Raw genomic sequence first — 17,873 nt, forward strand, 5'->3', positions numbered from 1 at the left:
CATCCATCCATCCATCCCACTTTCTTGTTTTTATTCTTTTTCTTCTAACCTTTTGTCCTTTGTTTTTTGTGCTTTTTTGTTTTTTCCAATCCTGGAGTGTTTTTTCTTTTTCTCTTTCATTGTTGCTTTTTCTTTTTTCTGTTATTTTTTTCTTTCTTGCTTCATCTTTCTTTTTCTGACTAGTTTTCTTTTTTCTTGCCTACTTGTTTTTTCCTGTCCTCCTTCCCTCGCTCCCTCCCTCCTCTCTCCTCTATGAATGAATGAATGATTTGGTGCCATGGCAACAGATCCAGAAGGAATCCCAGTCATCCCTCTCTCCAGCAGCATCCTCCAGCTCATTCTGGGGCCTCCCAGTTCATTGCCAGTCCAGACTGGTTTCCTCCCAGTGGGATGTGTCTGGCAGCATCGTGATCAGAAGTTGAATAAACATCCAACAGATCGATGCATCTTTCCCAGCAGTAACTGGTTTGGAAACTCTTAGTTTGTTTCTGCAGAAAATGTTTGGTGAATACAGAGATGAAATCATTCTGAATGTCTGCCTTTCCTCTTTTCTCTCTTTCTCACCGGTGCTGCCATCACTCTGTGACCTTTACATTTATTACATTAGCATGAAAATGCAACTTTATAACACTTGGAATGTATTATCCAATAATTATTGCAGACGGCTCTTTGCAGTATGAATATAGAGATTTACTGCAGCCTTGGTTCTTCTACATTGTTCAGCTGCTGGTTTCCGTCAGAGAGGAACCAGGTTAACCTGGGGATAAAGACGACGAGCCCGCAGCATGACAGACCCTCCACTGTGTTTAACAAATTAATTTCAAGTAATTTGTTAATTTAATTAATTAATTAAATTAATTAATAATTAATTTCACAACATATTTAACTGTTTGAAACGAGAGTTAAATCTGAGAAAATGAGAAGAAGGCAGGGAATAATTTCTCTGTTAATAAATGTACCAACCTTTCTGAGAGTTAATTTAATTATGAATAATTGAACATGATACAAACCACGAGTCTTCATCTTTCCTTTACACTCTGATCTGATCCATTTTGGATTATTTTATTTTGTGCTTCATATTTGAATAGAACTGCCAACCAGGTCCGTCTAAATGAGGGTGAACTGGATCAAATTAAACAGAAGGTCTGTCTTCCTTCTTCACACGGTGAGATTTAAAATCATCAGCTGACTTTAAAACCAGACATAAAAAAATCTCAGGTTTCAGGTCCAAACCACATGAACTGGTTTCACTCACCAACATTCAGACGCCAACAGGAAATCTCAGAACCTCTGCAGACGAACCAGCTGACAGAACCCGTCAGCTGGACGGGTTCTGTCAGAATCTGTGAGGTTCTGCAGTTTGATCCAGGAAACAGACAACAGAAAGCTGGAGGTTTAATATGAGTGAGCAGCTTCACAGTGAGCTGTAAATCCTGGATCATCTGCACCAAACGGTCCAAAACCAAAGATCAGAGTTACGTCACCGTGGCAACCGATACGACCCATGACCTGTCGGTTTCTGACGCCCATGTTTGGTGTGTTTTCCTCCACAGTGGGTCCTGAGAGGCTGAGGAGTGGGAGGCGTTGGACTGCATGAGGAGGCCGAGCGACGGGACGCTGGTCCTCCTAGTCCTCACCTAGGCCCCGCCCCATTGACCCTTGACCCCCCACACTGCCCTGACATGGTGAGACCCTGTGTTTACTGGTAGCTGAGGTGAACCAGTGGTAGAAATCCCAGTTTGTCCCAGTCTCCAGTGGTTTCTGGTCACCAGCTGCGTTTCCATTATAAATGTGTGTGAAATCTTTGTCTATATTCTGCTAAATTCACCATTGCTGTGTTTTTATTAGATAAAACATGAAATTAAAATAAGCTCCTCCTCCTTCCTGTCGTCTTCTTCATTTCTGATAGTAGTAACATCAATGGTTGTTGATCATGAACCAAAAATGTTTTTCCATTGTAGTTTTACTAAACACATCTATTTGAATACAGCTGGAAAACACCTCATCTGGCGCAAAAACATTTTGTTGAAAAACGACAACTTTTCGACATTTTGGTGTTTCCAGTGAGCAAATTAATTTTTTTAATTTTAATTTGCACAATTGTATGGTTCGTGGAGATGCAGCTACTAAGTCCAATATATGTCAAGTGACATCGACATTTACGGTCTTGAAATTGGCCCTCGTCTCTTTAAGAATCTCCTGCTCTTTCTGAAGCTCCGCCTTCAGGAAGTCATTCCAACATGGCTCCTCTACTAACCCCTGAAGAACTTTTTTACCAGCGTCTTTCTGAGCAACAGCTCCTATAATGAGCTCAGCTGTTCCACCAGGTGTTTGCTAATTGCTGCTGGCTAGTCTGAAGGAGCTGAGTGTTGGGGGAAGATACTCTGTCAAGTCCAAAAAGGACCAAAAGTGTCTCAGAAGGCGGATTGATGGTTCTGATTTGATCGCAGATCAAACGTTTTGTTGCAAATCGTCAACAGGGCATCAAAAAGATTCAAGTTATCTGCCAAGAAGAAGCTAGTGTGAAGCTAGCAGAAAGCCGTCATCTTCCTGAACTTCAGCCTGCCTGCAGCTAGGGGGCGTTTTGTTCTTTCATCTGGAAAAATCTCACCCTGAAAACATCAATAACGTCTTTCTGCTTCTCACTGAAAACTGTTCTGTCGTCTGTCTTCCTCTGGAGGTTTTTAACAGGGAAACCAAATGTTAAAGCAGTTTTCTCTGCTCTGAGTGTCACGTTAAAGTAAATGTCAGCTACGGGCAAACTGAGGATGTAATTAATTAAGTCAGTGAGCGTCGTCTAACTCCTCCATCCTGCAGGTAGCGGCCTTGATGGAACAAATGGCTCCGATCCAGAATCCATGTTAACGTCTTAATCTTTCATCTAAGCGCCGTTAATGTTTAGTTTTGTGGGTTATGGCTGTCGACACGACCCTCGCTCTCCTTCGCCCCTGGCAGCTCAGAGATTAGCTGGGCTGTGATGAACGACCTCACAACTCCCCTCAGAACCACCATGAATTATTAACGCGCCGTCATAAATAATGCGCCGTAATGAGGAGCGCTTACAGGCTGAGGGGGGCGGGGGGGATGCAGTTTAACAGGAAGAGAAGATGGAGCGAGGCGGAGCGGCGACCTTGGACCTGATGGCCGGTAGATGGAGGAGCTCCAGCAGAAAAAACCCGACATCCCGGTTCGCTCTGCAGCAGAGAGAGGACAGCTCAGTGATGTCACAGAGGTCAAAGTTGAGCAGCTGAAGCTGAATCAGGGCCATGATGCTCAGACCTGCTGCAGCTCAGGATGCTTCAGGTGTTTCTGTTATTTCTGACACCAGAGTTAAAGCTGCAGTTTGTAAATTTTATAAAAAAATTTTTTTTACATATTTGTTAAAACTGCTATCATGTTGTGATAATTTAATATGAGACAGAAAAAATCTGATCTCATCTTCCTCCTTGAGCTGCTGTTATAGAAATGCACCAAAAACAGCCAATCAGAGCCAGTGGGAGGGCCTTAGCGCTGTCAGTCAGACTTGGGTACACGCTGCTAAATGTGCCAAGACTGATTGGCTCTGATTAGTTTATCGACTTATTACAATCATTACAGACAGATAATGAAAGAATTAAATTGTCTTTAAAAACTCTGAAATGTTGGGATTAAACTCAGAAATGACCAAACGTCAAAAATTTTAAACTTTTGAAACTCAACTTTCTAGATAATTTGAGAATAATTTAAAATTTTCTGATTTTTCTTTTCCTAGCAATTTTTTTTATTTGTCAAATTTCCTTGTTTTCTAGAAATTTTCTGAGATCTCAAAATTTTAGATTTTTTTGTCAGAAGTTTACTACATTTTTTTCTTTCTACAATGCGTAGTTTGGCTGTTTCTGGCTGAGTGTATTTCTGCAGTTATTAATGGGACAAGGCAGAGGAGCTTCATTTTTTTCCCCACAGGTTATATGGATTATACTTTCACAACATAAAGAGAATTTTAACAAATATGAAAAGATAATTTTTATAAGAGCATCTTTAAAGAGTCCAGGTTTTTATCTGTTAGGACAGCTTCCTGCTGTAAGTGGAGACTAATCATCTGTGTGATGCTTTGCTTTGATGATCTGCTGCTGATAATTCCTCTCTGCAGCATAAAACCCAAAGTTCTGCTGGTTCTGTGCTGATGACCTTTGCAGCGCGGCGTCCAGCCGGGCTGGAAGTGGAAACACTCCTGGAAATGAGCGTCATGGAGGGAAAATGCCACTTCACTTACCGACTAAAAAACATCAACATATGAGCGTTTATATGGCCGCCGTCCTCATCATTCACATCAGCAGAGCTCATCTTCTTCTATGGTGGCTGTAACTCTGCTGCAGATCTGGATTTATGTCTGCAGTTTTTAATCAGAGGTGCAGAACCAGAACCAGCTCAGCTCAATAAAACTGGATCGTTTGTTTTCCTCAGAAAGGCAGCAGCTGTAATTAAAACAGCCGTCTAACTCGTCTGCCTCGGTGTTTTACACATGTGGGCGGTCGGGCGATGAAGGTTTGATTACAGCGAAGCTGCAACTAATAATTACTGTAGTCATTGATTTAATGTATTGATTATTCTAACAATTATCGATTAATTGGATTTAGAAAAACATCAATGGATCACATCGCTGAACTGTGTCTTTCTGGTTTTAAGCTGTTTATTTGGTTTATATATGTATCAAAGTGTCTCCAGTGATAAATGAATGATCTCCATGGTAACCTCCAGCTGCTGTGCTTTCTCTCTCTCTTCTCGCCCTCAGAGGTCGTTCCGGTCGTTTGCGAACGACGACCGCCATGTCATGGCCAAACACGCCGGCGTCTACCCGGCGCCGGAGCAGCTGGAGGCCGTCCAGGCGCTGGTGTCCACCACAGAGGGAGCTCTGAAGAAGGTCTCTGACTGGATGGACGGCCTGAAGGACTCGCCAGGGAAGACGGCCAGCTGTGATGATGATGAGGAGGAGGAAGATGCCGCTGAGACGGAGTGAGTCTGATTATGGGCCGGTGTTACACACTCAGTGGGTTCACCGTAGAAACGGTGACCCTGTGCAGCTGTAGAGGGGATGTTGGCGCTGTGAGGTAATCGGGCGCCGGCCGCCCTTCCTCTGCCTCAGCCCAGCTGGAGCGCCGGTTCTGTGCGGGGTGACCCGGGTCGGCCTGCTGGCCAAAGGTCTGCTGATCAGAGGCGACTTGGAGCTGGAGCTGGTGCTGATGTGCCGACCCAAACCTACCAAGCTGCTGCTGTACACCGTCAGCGCCAACCTGCCCCTGCAGATCCAGGTACGGAACCGTCAGCACGCCCGCCCCTTTAAGACGAGCAGGACCCGCCTTAAAGGGGCGGCGTCATGTTAAATCCACTTTACATCATGTTATAATGTTATTCCTTCATCTAAAACAAACCTGGAGTGTTACTTTGATTCTTTCAAACATGCTTGAGAAATCCCTTAATCTCCATGGCAACCGTTCAGCTGTGCAAAACGCCTGGATGGACCAAGCTCCGCCTTCGAGATGCAGCTCCTCCTCCAAGCTGCAGAGCCTCCACCTCACAGAGCAGCTTTCACAACTCGGCTCCTTCAGACTAGCCAGCAGCAATCAGCAAAAATAATAAATTAAGAAATGCTGTATGAAGCTCAAATATCATTAATAAAAAAACTGCATCAGTCCAATTCTAGCTGCTGCCCAAAGATCTGATATATATTTTTTCTGTCAGCTTTAATAAATGTGGATATTGCTGGAGGATGGGTTGTTGTTGTGTTAAAAAAAAAAAAGAAAACGGTAAAAATAGCCCACAGCATCACTGTTTTCATCAGAAACCCCGACAGTTTATTTCTTTGTTTTTTAGGCAGGAAAAGATCAGAGAACAAAGTGTGGAAAGACCTGAGGTCAGGGGTCAAGCTGCGTTTCCTAAGTGTGTCGCAGCAAATGGTGACTTCACCTCCAGAGAGTCGCTGTGCTGTGATCCATCCCAGAACCCAGAGGATCAGTCTGGATCCGCCGTTCAGAGGCTGGAGGATTTCCTCCGTTAATTACTCACCACAGCTTCTTCATCAGCAGAGGAAACTGTGTGAGGATCTCATTTCCTGCCGCTAACTGCAGCCTGACAGGCCTGATGGATGGAGCCGATTTTACCTGACAGAGGCTGCAGATGAAACGTTCAGATGGAAATGAGACGGAGCGCCGAGCTGGCAGGAAGCTGCAGACAACACGGCTCTGCTGCCGCTTACTTCCTGTTCATGTCGTCATTTGAATCAGTGCAAAAGAAGGAATTTAATTTTCTGTATTTTATATTACTGATTCATCACCTTCCTCCTGATAAAGCTTTGGAAAGCCACAGAAAATCCCATTGAAATGTACAACAGATTTAGGAACACTGGGAAAAATACTTCAGGAAAAATAAAATAAATTATACAAAATATACAAATAAAACATTATTTTCTATTCTATAAGATTTCAGCAGGATCAGATGTATTTTCGTAATTCCAATTTGCTCAGTTTTACAGTGAATAGAAACGCAGCTACTCGACTGACATACTTATTATTTTTGAATGTTTCTTTTCTGCATCGTTTTTTTTTTCACTTTGACACCAAAAATGACTGAAACATCTTAAATCTGAGGATGGATGGATGAATGGGTGGGTGAGTAGATGGATGGATGGATGGATGAATGGGTGGGTGAGTAGATGGATGGATGGATGGATGGATGAATGGGTGGGTGAGTAGATGGATGGATGGATGGATGAATGGGTGGGTGAGTAGATGGATGGATGGATGGATGGATGGATGGATGGGTGGGTGAGTAGATGGATGGATGAATGGGTTGGGTGAGTGGGTGGATGGATGGATGGGTTGGGTGAGTGGGTGGATGGATGGATGGGTGGATGGATGGATGGATGGGTGGGTGAGTAGATGGATGGATGAATGGGTGGGTGAGTGGGTGGATGAATGGGTGGGTGAGTGGGTGGATGGATGGAAGGATGGATGGATGGATGGATGAGTGGATGGATGGATGGATGGATGGATGGATGAGTGGATGGATGGATGGATGGATGGATGGATGAGTGGATGGATGGATGAGTGGATGGATGGATGGATGGATGGGTGGGTGAGTAGATGGATGGATGAATGGGTGGGTGAGTGGGTGGATGGATGAATGGGTGGGTGGGTGGATGGATGGAAGGATGGATGGATGGATGGATGGATGAGTGGATTACAGATTTCTGGCTGGTTGCTGACTAAGATCTTTAAAAACTTGACCTGCTGAGTAAATATCATCTGAACCGTCACTAACTGTAGTTAGAAAGTTGCTGAGTTGGCAGCATTGTGGTCACTACTGGACGTGACCTGGTGGGCGGGGCCAACAGCCAAACCTCATCAGAGGCTGATTTTCAGACCTTTGCTGAATTAGATGAGATCAGTGGATTCGATCGGCTTCACATTGAAGTATTGATGATCACTGATCTTCCAATATTAAGGAAATCGGCCGGCCGATAAATCGGTGCACTAGTCTTTGTTTTCCTGGTCACTATGGTAACGGTGTCGCTCTGTGTTACAGACGATGACAGATGACCGGTATGAAGTCCGGTCGTGTGTCTCTGAGGCAGCGATCCGGGTCTGCAGCACCAAAGATCCCAGACTGACCCTGAAGATCACCCTGACCTCGCTCGCCATGAGGGAGGAAGAGGAAGATGATGAAGGTACTCACTCGTTTCTCCATCTGATCACATCGAGGACGAACTGGAACATGGGAGGTGAAACCTGAGCCCAGAGGCTCGGAGCGCTGAAAGCTGAGAGGCGGTGGATCTGGGTCGGCAGCAGCTGGACAGACGGAGGATTTCCTGACAGGGTGGATGGGAAAGCGAGCCGCCCGTCTCCGGTGGCAACGCGTTCAGGACCGGCGCTCACAGGCTGCTGTCCGTTTTAAACCCGGTCTGAGGCGGCGGTGGGAAACGGCAGGAAGCTGTCAGCCTGCCGTCACTCGGCTTCTCTGATCTGCAGCGCTCTCTGAAGTTCTGGCGTTCCAGAACGACGAGCCCGCTCCGGGTTTCTGCTCCCAGCAGGAACGTTTGGGACTTTCACAGAACAGAGAAACGATCCCTGCCAAACGGCTTCAGAGCGCTCTGTCGAGTGAAAACATCCAGGAAAGCAGCATTGTTCCTCGTTCAGGTCCGTTGTCCTGACAACAAGAAAACACCTGAACTCAGGTTAATATTCTGCTGGTAAATATGAGCAGAACGACTGATTACAACGTTTCACACATTTAAAAACATCAAAGCAGAGAAACTGTCTGGTTTATAACAGATCCAGGATCACATGACTCTGAAGATGTTTGAAAAGCCTTAAAATAAACTTTTCTTTATTCTTTTTCATTCCAAAGGTCCATGTAGAGTCACGGCCTCTCAACAGAAACATAAATAACTGCTGTGCTGAAAGTTTATGGTGAAGTTTATGATTAGATTGATATGGAGTGAAATTAAATGTTAAACTAAATGACTTCAGCTCCCCTCTTCACCGTCTGAGTTGCTATAGTTTCCCATGACTCCAAAGCCATCCTAAGCATGGGTCAGAGGTCACGACGAGCCGTACGGTGTCCTGTGAGGTTGTTTTTACAGGTCAGGTGATGAAGGGCAGGTTGTGACCCAGATGATGAAAACAGAAACATTTACTGTGATCCAGAGCAACGCAGCGATTGTTCAGCTCTGCTCACCTGAAGCTGCAGATTATGAAAACTTTCCTTCATCACAAACTGGAAACGGAGCTCATCAGGCCGACGTTTGGCTTTTATCTGAAGGTTTTCCTGATTTTATCTGAACTTTATTACTTCCAGTCAGCTGCTGTCGCTAAACGAAGGTGGAAATTACAATCCAAAGGAATGTTGATATTGTTTTATTGTAAATAAATTCATTTTTATTTCTAAAACTGTTAGAGGACGAGTTCAGGTGGATTATGTCAGTAGATCCACATTCGTTTCTGCATTTCACTCGGCAACGTTCTGCAGAACGACTTGGCTGCATTAGAGATTTTAAATCTTAAAATATTTAGAACAAATCTTCCACATCAGCAGCCTGGCTCTGTGATGGTAGGCGGCGGTGTCATGCTGTGGGTCCCAGAACAGAACATGACGATAACAACCTCATAGTTGCCAGTTTTGGTCTGTTATCTGGCTCTTTGTTGCCATGTTCTCATTTTATCCTTCAGTAGCTGATGACAGTCTAATCTTCAGTGATTCATGCCTTCATCCTCTCATCTGCAGTAAAGCTTCATGTTGTCACGTCTCCTTCTCTTGACAGTCTTACAAATCTTTCTGCTTCGTGTGTGACAGAACAAGCCCCCCTCCCCTACCTGTTGCTCATTAGACCAGATCACAGGGTTGACCTAATATATTTTTGGTAACAATTTATTTGAAGGGGTGTCCATAAGACTGACATGACACTGTCATGAACATGAAGGAGTCTTTATGAATGTTTATGACTGTTGTCATGACGTGTCATTCGGTAAATAATGACACTTTTAATGCAAAGTTGCTCTAAAAGTTTAATTGAAAGTCCATTAAAAGTGCCAACTTTGCATTAAATTGTCATTATTTACCGAATGACACGTCATGACAGCTGTCATAAAGACTCCTTCATGTTCATGACAGGTGTTATGTCAGTCTTATGCACACCCCTCCAAATAAAGTGTTACCATATTTTTAAACTCTCCGTTCTTCTTCCTGTTTGCTTTTCCAGAGGAAGTCGATCGGGAGGAAGGCAAGCCGAGGCGTGAGGAAGAGGAGGAGGAGGAAGATGCCCTAGACAGGCTGAAGTGCCAGGCGGCGCTGGCGGCGCTCCGACACGCCAAGTGGTTCCAGGTGAGCTCAGCAGGTTCTGGGAGGAATGATCAGAGTAAAGACCCAGTTCCAGTGAATCGTCTCTCTGCAGGCGTTGACATGACGACCTGCTGCTGATTCCTCTGATCCACCGTCACGTCATGTTTTGTTCTCTTGATACGATGAAGGTTTTAGTCCCTGGTTGCTGGTTTTCTCCCAGGAAGATCGTTTTTACCAGTATGATCCTCGCAGGTCATACGCAGGGGTGATTGACAGCACTAAGACCTAGGGCTGAAACGATTCCTCGAATGATTCGAGTACCTCGATTACTAAAATTCCTCGAGGAAAATTTACCTGCCTCGAAGCTTCGTTAATTTATGTTTTATTAGTTAGCGCACCGTGTTCCGGCCGGGACTTCATTTGCGTTGCGCGGAGCTCTCACTTCCGCCTCTGAGTTGTTGACAAAAGCTAAGTCTCAGCGGCATAAAGTCTAATCTTCAAGATTGGCCCGTGGGGATTTTATTGATTGATGATAATGCCCGACTTTTTATCGTTTTTGGGGAACCAATAAGCATCCTTAAAATGACTGGGGGAATGCCTGGAGTACGGCAGCATTTCTCCTCCGGGGCTGCTGGTTGAAAGCGAACGGCGGGAAGAGCGCTGAGGTGAGCGGATAGCCTGAACAGGGCGGGCGGCTGAGTAGCTGATGCTTACCGTGTAAATGTAGCTTTACCGACGAACCGCACAATACATTTCATATCCCGGTCTGAAGAAACGGGTGGCGGAGCGCATCGTACATGGCTGGTAGATGAGTTTCTGAGTGTGACCAGTGAAGGTGTCGTAAATATCCCGTATTGCTTCCCCCCGTGTTCGTCCCCCGGTCTAACGGTTCGTCAGTCCGCTGGTCTATTTCCTCCACCCCATCTTACGTTCGTTCATTCGCCCTCTCCTCCCACTCCAGGCGGCATTTCCCGTATTTTCAAACCCAAAGCGTGACAGGTTAGGTGGCAAGGTGAGTTTAATTAATCTATTAAACTCACTGAAGATGAATACATAAACTAAAAGCTGGATTGTAGACATTTTTTATAAGCATATTTGTGAGCCTGCCTCTTTGTTATTAAATTCAATATAATTTCAGATTTTTCTATAACTTTTCTTCTGGTTAACTTAGAAAGTGAGCTATTATTGTTACAGGTTAGTTTTCTAAACTACAAAAAAGCAACTGTTAGGGATGCTCAAATATGAAAAATTGGACTGATATTGATATCTGATAGTAACACCGGTATTATGCCAGATTTACCAATATTTCATTTTATATTTTTTTTATCCGATTACTCGATTAATCGTAAGAATAATCGATAGATTACTCGATTACTAAAATATTCGTTTACAACAGCCCTACTAAGACCCTCCTTCTGACTCTTGTAGTCAGAAGGAGGGTCTTAAAAGAGGTGCATTTTGACCTGAAGTGGTGCATTTTGACCACATTTTGACCTGAAGTGGTGCATTTTGACCTGAAGCGGTGCGTTTTGACCTGAAGCGGTGCGTTTTGACCTGAAGCGGTGCGTTTTGACCTGAAGCGGTGCGTTTTGACCTGAAGCGGTGCGTTTTGACCACATTTTGCCCTGAAGCATTGCATTTTGACCTGAAGCGGTGCATTTTGACCTGAAGCGGTGCATTTTGACCTGAAGCGGTGCGTTTTGACCTGAAGCGGTGCGTTTTGACCTGAAGCGGTGCGTTTTGACCACATTTTGCCCTGAAGCGTTGCATTTTGACCTGAAGCGGTGCGTTTTGACCTGAAGCGGTGCGTTTTGACCTGAAGCGGTGCGTTTTGACCACATTTTGCCCTGAAGCGTTGCATTTTGACCTGAAGCGGTGCGTTTTGACCTGAAGCGGTGCGTTTTGACCTGAAGCGGTGCGTTTTGACCACATTTTGCCCTGAAGCATTGCATTTTGACCTGAAGCGGTGCATTTTGACCTGAAGCGGTGCATTTTGACCTGAAGCGGTGCGTTTTGACCTGAAGCGGTGCGTTTTGACCTGAAGCGGTGCGTTTTGACCACATTTTGCCCTGAAGCGTTGCATTTTGACCTGAAGCGGTGCGTTTTGACCTGAAGCGGTGCGTTTTGACCACATTTTGCCCTGAAGCGTTGCATTTTGACCTGAAGCGGTGCGTTTTGACCTGAAGCGGTGCGTTTTGACCACATTTTGCCCTGAAGCGTTGCGTTTTGACCTGAAGCGGTGCGTTATGACCTGAAGCGGTGCGTTTTGACCACATTTTGCCCTGAAGCGTTGCATTTTGACCTGAAGCGGTGCATTGGTACCGGAAGCGGTGCGTTTTTGCATATGGTAACCTAGTCAAGGGACAGGCCCCTTTTGACCATCTAGATTATAAAATACTAACACTTTCTAAATGTATCAAGTTGTTTTTGTTGGATTAAAATTTAAAAAAGGTTATCATTGCTCTTATAAACAATTACCCTATTGCAGGGTCAATAGGTCAGAGGTCACGGGGTCTCAACTCAAAATTGAATCAAACAAGATGAGTCAGGTTTGATCTGGTTGACGGTTTGATTCCCTCTGAATCTGCTCCAGTTACACTGACTAAACCTCCAGCTCGCGGCCGTCAGCAGCGTGTCGGAGCTCCAGAGGTCGTGACCTTTCCTCTCTCTGCTTCCTGTTGAAATGCTCCTCACGCCTCCATCTGTCCCTCAGGCCCGGGTCGCCGACCTCAAGTCCTGCCTGGTGGTTCTGCGGGTTCTGAGGGACGTGTGCAACCGCCAGCCAGAGTGGCAGCCTCTTCAAGGATGGGTAGGTGCCGCTCAGCGCAGGAGCTACCGGAGGTCACGACCTCTAAGCCCCTCTGGTGGTCTTATGTGTCTGTGCAGCCGCTGGAGCTGATCTGTGAGAAGGCCGTCGCCACTAGCAACCGGCCGCTGGGTCCAGGGGAAGCGCTGCGCCGGGTCATGGAGTGCGTCGCCTCGGGGATCCTGCTACCAGGTCAGAGGTCATGGGCCATTCCATTCCAGTTTTATTTAGAAAGCACTTTAAAAACAACTTTGCTGTTCGAAGTAACCAGAAATAAAAAACAAACGACACAATAACAGCAAAAACCAACGATTTGAGCCGAGCTAAAAGCCAGTTAACTCACTAGTTATCTAACTACTAACTATCTATCTAGATAGATACATGGCTAACATGCTATCTAGTTATCTTTCTATCTGTCTATCTTGCTGTGCTATTTGTACATCATATAGATGTCATCACTATTTCATTAACAATTCCAGTTAATGAATTTTTGCAATTGTTAGTTTTTTTTTTTGTTTTTTTCTCCACTGAGAGTAACAATAAAATATAAAATACGATTAAAGCCTGAAAAAGAAGTGAAGTTACTGTGCAGTTTAGTGATATAAATATATAAATCTTTATACGACTGTCTTAACGAATCATATTACAAATTTTTTCAAGATCTGTTTTTTTATTTCAGTGATTCCTGTCAAACAGTCACAGCCACACAGGTACCTAAAACATAAGGAATAAATCATTTTTATGGTCACTTTAGCACCACAAAATATAGTAATATAACATAATGATAAAACTTTAAGTCCATATTTTCTATATCAGATAAATAACAGAGATGTTGTAACTGTGAACTGCATCATGTCAATAGAGAAACGGTTCCCTCTCTGCGCCTCAGTTTCTGAATAAAACAGGTTTAATATTGGAAAATCAAATCAAAGTGGGTTTAAAAAGCTGCAGAAACACAGAGAGCTGAGATGAGCAGAACGGATCCGGTGGAACCCGCTCCTGGTTCAGTCTGTTTCAGAAACATGAACTGATTCTCCTCCATCTCTGAGAACCGCTGAATGTTTTTCAGCCTGAGCTTCTCTGCTAAATGTTTCTGCTCAGCTCCAATAAACACAAACGTCCTCTGATGTTTTCTTTCCTCGCCCCGTTTTCTGATCCTCCGTCTGGGAATCCTTCACATCTTTTCATCAGCAGAGAGTTCGACCTTCTGACGACGTGAGCGCTTTGCTAACAGCCGCAGGATTTCATCACCTCTCAATCATTCAGGAGCTTCTTTTTCAGGCTGAATTTCACAGACAGGAGAAGACGGAGTACTAAGGCCAATGTAGACAGAAAAAAGAAGTAAATTTACACAAAAAACCCCCAAAAATATGAGTTTCAAAAGTGATAATTTTCAGCTTTTCAAACTCAGAAATTTTTGAGTTTTTTTCTACAAAATTTCTGAGATTAGACTCAAAATTTCAGTTTTTGTAGGAAAGTTTTCACCTTTAAACTAAAACATTTCTACTTTTTTTTCTAGAAAATTTCTGAGATTTTTCTAGAAAATTTTTGACATTCAAACATTTTTGGTGGAAATTTGCTCCTCGTTTTTTCTATCTGCAGTGGTTGTAATACACCTTCGTAGAAAACAGAAGACAAGTGTTTTGCTTTCTTATTTTGGGAACGTGTGTGTGTGTGTTTTCATGCCAGGAGGCCCAGGAGTTCACGACCCCTGTGAGCGGGAACCCAGAGACGTTCTGACGCAGCTCAGCGCGCAGGAAGCCGACGCCCTGACGCGCAGCGCCCAGGTGAGTCCCAAACATCCCACATTTCCACGCCGTCCCTGAACCTAGCAGCTCAGACAGCTTAGCATTAGCGTAGTGGCCTAAATTAAAGCATGCTGTTGCTCAAAGGCACTGTGGTAAGGAAGTCTGGAGCGCTTCCTGTTCGCTCGGGGCCCCAGACCTCTAAACGAACAGACCCGATCTCACCTCTGCTCCACAGCAGCTCTAACCGGTTCTACAGGAAGCAAAGTGGGTCAGAATTCAACCAGGAGGTGTTTTATTTAAAATGATGCTCTGATCTCCGCTGGAGACGAAGCAATCTGCAGAACTTCTTCACTTCTTTACACCCAGGATCAGTTTTTTATGAGCTCTGACCTGCAGAGCATCATAAAGCCTCTCCTCCTGTCTTCCTGCTGTAAAACTGAGCGCGCTCATTAAGGAGCATCCCACCGGGTTCGCCTCAGCGCCGCCTGCAGCCGCAGACTCAGCAAGTTCCTCCAGGAAGCAGCTGAGCTCGTTTTAGGAGCAACTTCTCAGTGAAACGTCGGTGAAAACGTTGTTAAAGGTTTAAAAGAGGAGCCACGTTGTGAAGGCAGAGTTTCAGAAAGAGCCGGAGTTTCTTAAAGAGACAGAGGCCCAATTTGAAACCATTAATTTATGTAGTCAAATTTCTGTTAAGTTATACAGCATGTTTTTAACTGAAGGTAAACTTATTGTGCTATAAAATATCACGTTGTGGCTGTAAAACACATATTTCTGCCCCTTTAAATCAAATATGACATTATTTTTGTAGATTTGCTCTCTACTGTTAAAACTGTATTTTTAACATACAAAATCATTCATGTACATCTGAGATTTTTTCTCACAAAAGCTATAAAATTAAATTCCGTTTTTGTGTTCATTTAAAACTATTATGACAGTATTTAATCAGTAAACTGTGACTCTGCCACACATTGAAGGTTTTCTGTCCACAGCGTTTATAATGCAGGAAGAGCTGCTCCACCAGCTCCTGGGGTAAAAACAGCCAATCGATCAGAGTCACTGGCAGCCGTGCAGCCGGTTCCTGCTCTGTTTGTAACCGTGTGTGTGTGTGTGTGTGTGTGTGTGTGTGTGTGTGTGTGTGTGTGTGTGTGTGTGTGTGTGTGTGTGTGTGTGTGTGTGTGTGTGTGTGTGTGTGTGTGTGTGTGTGTGTTTCAGCATGCGCTGCGTCTCATTGCATTCGGTCAGCTCTACAAGGTTCTGAACATGGATCCTCTGCCAGCCAGCAAGGCTTCTCCACGGCTGCTGGAAGGTCAGAGTTCAGGAAGACTCCTCCTCCTCCTCCTCTTCTTCCTCTTTCTCCTCTTCCTCCTCCTCCTCTTCTTCCTCTTTCTCCTCCTCCTCCTCCTCCTGCAGCCTGTGTGAAACCTCTCTGTCTGTTTCTGCCTGCAGGCGGCTGCCTGAAGAGGCTCCGGGACGACCCAGGCTGTGAGGACAGAGACTTCACCAAACGGATTAAAGGTGATTTAACTTCCTGGTTTCAGCTCTGAAACATCAGCAGCAGCTGGAAGCAGATCAGATCCAATCAGAGCTTTTAGTTTGTTTTTTATCTTTGGTCCAAAACCTGAGTGAAGCCCCCCCCCCCCCAAGATCAGTTCCCAAAGATCATCATCAATATCTTCAAATCAAAAGCAGCACAAACCAAAGTTTTTGCGGCACAATCATAGCTGAGTTGATCAACACAAAATATTTACAGAGTCAAAGGTTGACCTCTGATGATCTGGGAACTTTTTTATGATTATCTTCAAAATGATAGCAGCACAAACATTTGAGACCAGTTTTCTTAGATGTGGGTAAAGTGTTGGGGGCTGGTTGACCTTTTAACCTTTAAACTTTCTTTAACATCTTCGAAGCAAAAGCAGCACAAAAGAAAATTTTTTCCGCACCAACCAGTACAAAGGTAGTTTAGTTGATTGACACCAATTTTATCTGATTTGATGAAAGTGGGGGGCTGGTAGACCCGTCATAATAATAATAATGATGGTACAACGCAGCGCTCTGTGTGACGTTTCTGCGGGTCGCTTTGGGGTCGTAGATTGTTCATATAGAAGTTTGTTTCTGGTCGCATTTCATTGGTAACTTGAACAACCAACCAAAAAAACATTATGTTTAAGAAACTGATATGTGGATGTAGCCAGAGATTTGTTTCTCTCTGTCCTCGTTTGAAGATCCCAATATTTGAAACAATCTCCCTGAGATGGAAAAAGACAAAATGTTGGACATAAAAGCAGAATGTTGTGAGAAGCAGCAGATTACTGAGAGACAGCCGGAGCGCAGAGTCTGATAGCAGCAGATAAATGGGTATCGACCGAAGACTTGTGAAGTCAGAGAGCTCCTCTGTTCAGTGTGTGTGTGTGTGTGTGTGTGTGTGTGTGTGTGTGTGTGTGTGTGTGTGTGTGTGTGTGTGTGTGTGTGTGTGTGTGTGTGTGTCTAAACACCCGCTGATGGTAAACAAGGTGATGTTGAACAGGCTTTGTGTAAAAGGTGAGAAAGTGACTCAGTGGAACTGAAAGCGTTGAGGCTGTGAACTTTCCTTAGAAACCAGGCGGCTCCAAACAGCCTGCAGGGTTTCATCAGAGAGAAACTCCAGTCTTCATTAATCTGAACGTCAGTTTATCAACTCTGAACCCTGAACCACAGAGCTCCATGAAGCCAGACTGTTCCTGGACTGTTCCTGGACTGTTCCTGGACTGCTCCTGGACTGTTCCTGGACTGTTCCTGGACTGCTCCTGGACTGTTCCTGGACTGCTCCTGGACTGCTCCTGGACTGCTCCTGGACTGCTCCTGGACTGTTCCTGGACTGTTCCTGGACTGCTCCTGGATTCTTCCTGGATTGCTCCTGGATTCTTCCTGGATTGCTCCTGGATTCTTCCTGGATTGCTCCTGGATTCTTCCTGGACTGCTCCTGGACTGTTCCTGGACTGTTCCAGGATTGATGGAGGAAGTTGCTCCTGGACGTTTCTGGCTGAAATAATTTTTTTCATATTTAATGAGATTCAAGCAGTGATATTGATGACCAGCTCCTGGTAGCTGGATTTTCAGAGTCGTTAACGTCTCACATAGTCCTGCTCCCGCCTCCGTTTCCCTCAAACCTTTCTGGATGTTCTTGGTCATCCCAATCGTCTCCTGAATACCCAGAATCTGGACACTCCACCTATAAAGGTCCAGTATCATGTGTTTTCCAGGCACATAGTACCACAATCAAGGAACTATATTACCATCACTTATTAGAAAAATGTTATATGTCAAATATGACATTCAGGGAGTCATGATAAAATGGCTCCTCCATTAACCCTTTAACTACATTTTTACCAGCGTTGCTGTGAGCAGCAGCTCCTGTAATGAGCTCAGCAGATCAGGTGTTTGCTAATTGCTGCTGGCTAGTCTGAAGGAGCTGAGTGGGGGAGGCTGCTTGTGAGGCTGAAGCTTGGAAACTGTAGGCCTGAGGAGGA

General features: G+C 44.7%; 1 protein-coding gene across 2 annotated transcripts in view; it reads left to right on the plus strand.

Moving 5' to 3' along the window:
* Positions 1 to 17,873, plus strand: part of LOC106933536 (spermatid perinuclear RNA-binding protein-like) — a 41,899-nt gene that overhangs the window by 13,309 nt on the left and 10,717 nt on the right. For both annotated transcript variants that reach the window (XM_088008603.1, XM_088008604.1), the window contains exons 2-11: positions 1,554 to 1,685; positions 4,772 to 4,992; positions 5,123 to 5,288; positions 7,561 to 7,702; positions 9,734 to 9,855; positions 12,527 to 12,622; positions 12,700 to 12,811; positions 14,309 to 14,406; positions 15,580 to 15,673; positions 15,814 to 15,882. In XM_088008603.1, the coding sequence (XP_087864729.1) occupies positions 1,683 to 1,685; positions 4,772 to 4,992; positions 5,123 to 5,288; positions 7,561 to 7,702; positions 9,734 to 9,855; positions 12,527 to 12,622; positions 12,700 to 12,811; positions 14,309 to 14,406; positions 15,580 to 15,673; positions 15,814 to 15,882 (1,123 nt within the window). In that variant the 5' untranslated portion in view covers positions 1,554 to 1,682. The remainder of the gene's footprint in view (positions 1 to 1,553; positions 1,686 to 4,771; positions 4,993 to 5,122; positions 5,289 to 7,560; positions 7,703 to 9,733; positions 9,856 to 12,526; positions 12,623 to 12,699; positions 12,812 to 14,308; positions 14,407 to 15,579; positions 15,674 to 15,813; positions 15,883 to 17,873) is intronic.

This window comes from Poecilia mexicana, unplaced genomic scaffold (genome assembly GCF_051168715.1).
Source record: "Poecilia mexicana isolate PSO_F unplaced genomic scaffold, ASM5116871v1 scaffold_9, whole genome shotgun sequence".
Lineage (NCBI taxonomy): Eukaryota > Metazoa > Chordata > Actinopteri > Cyprinodontiformes > Poeciliidae > Poecilia > Poecilia mexicana.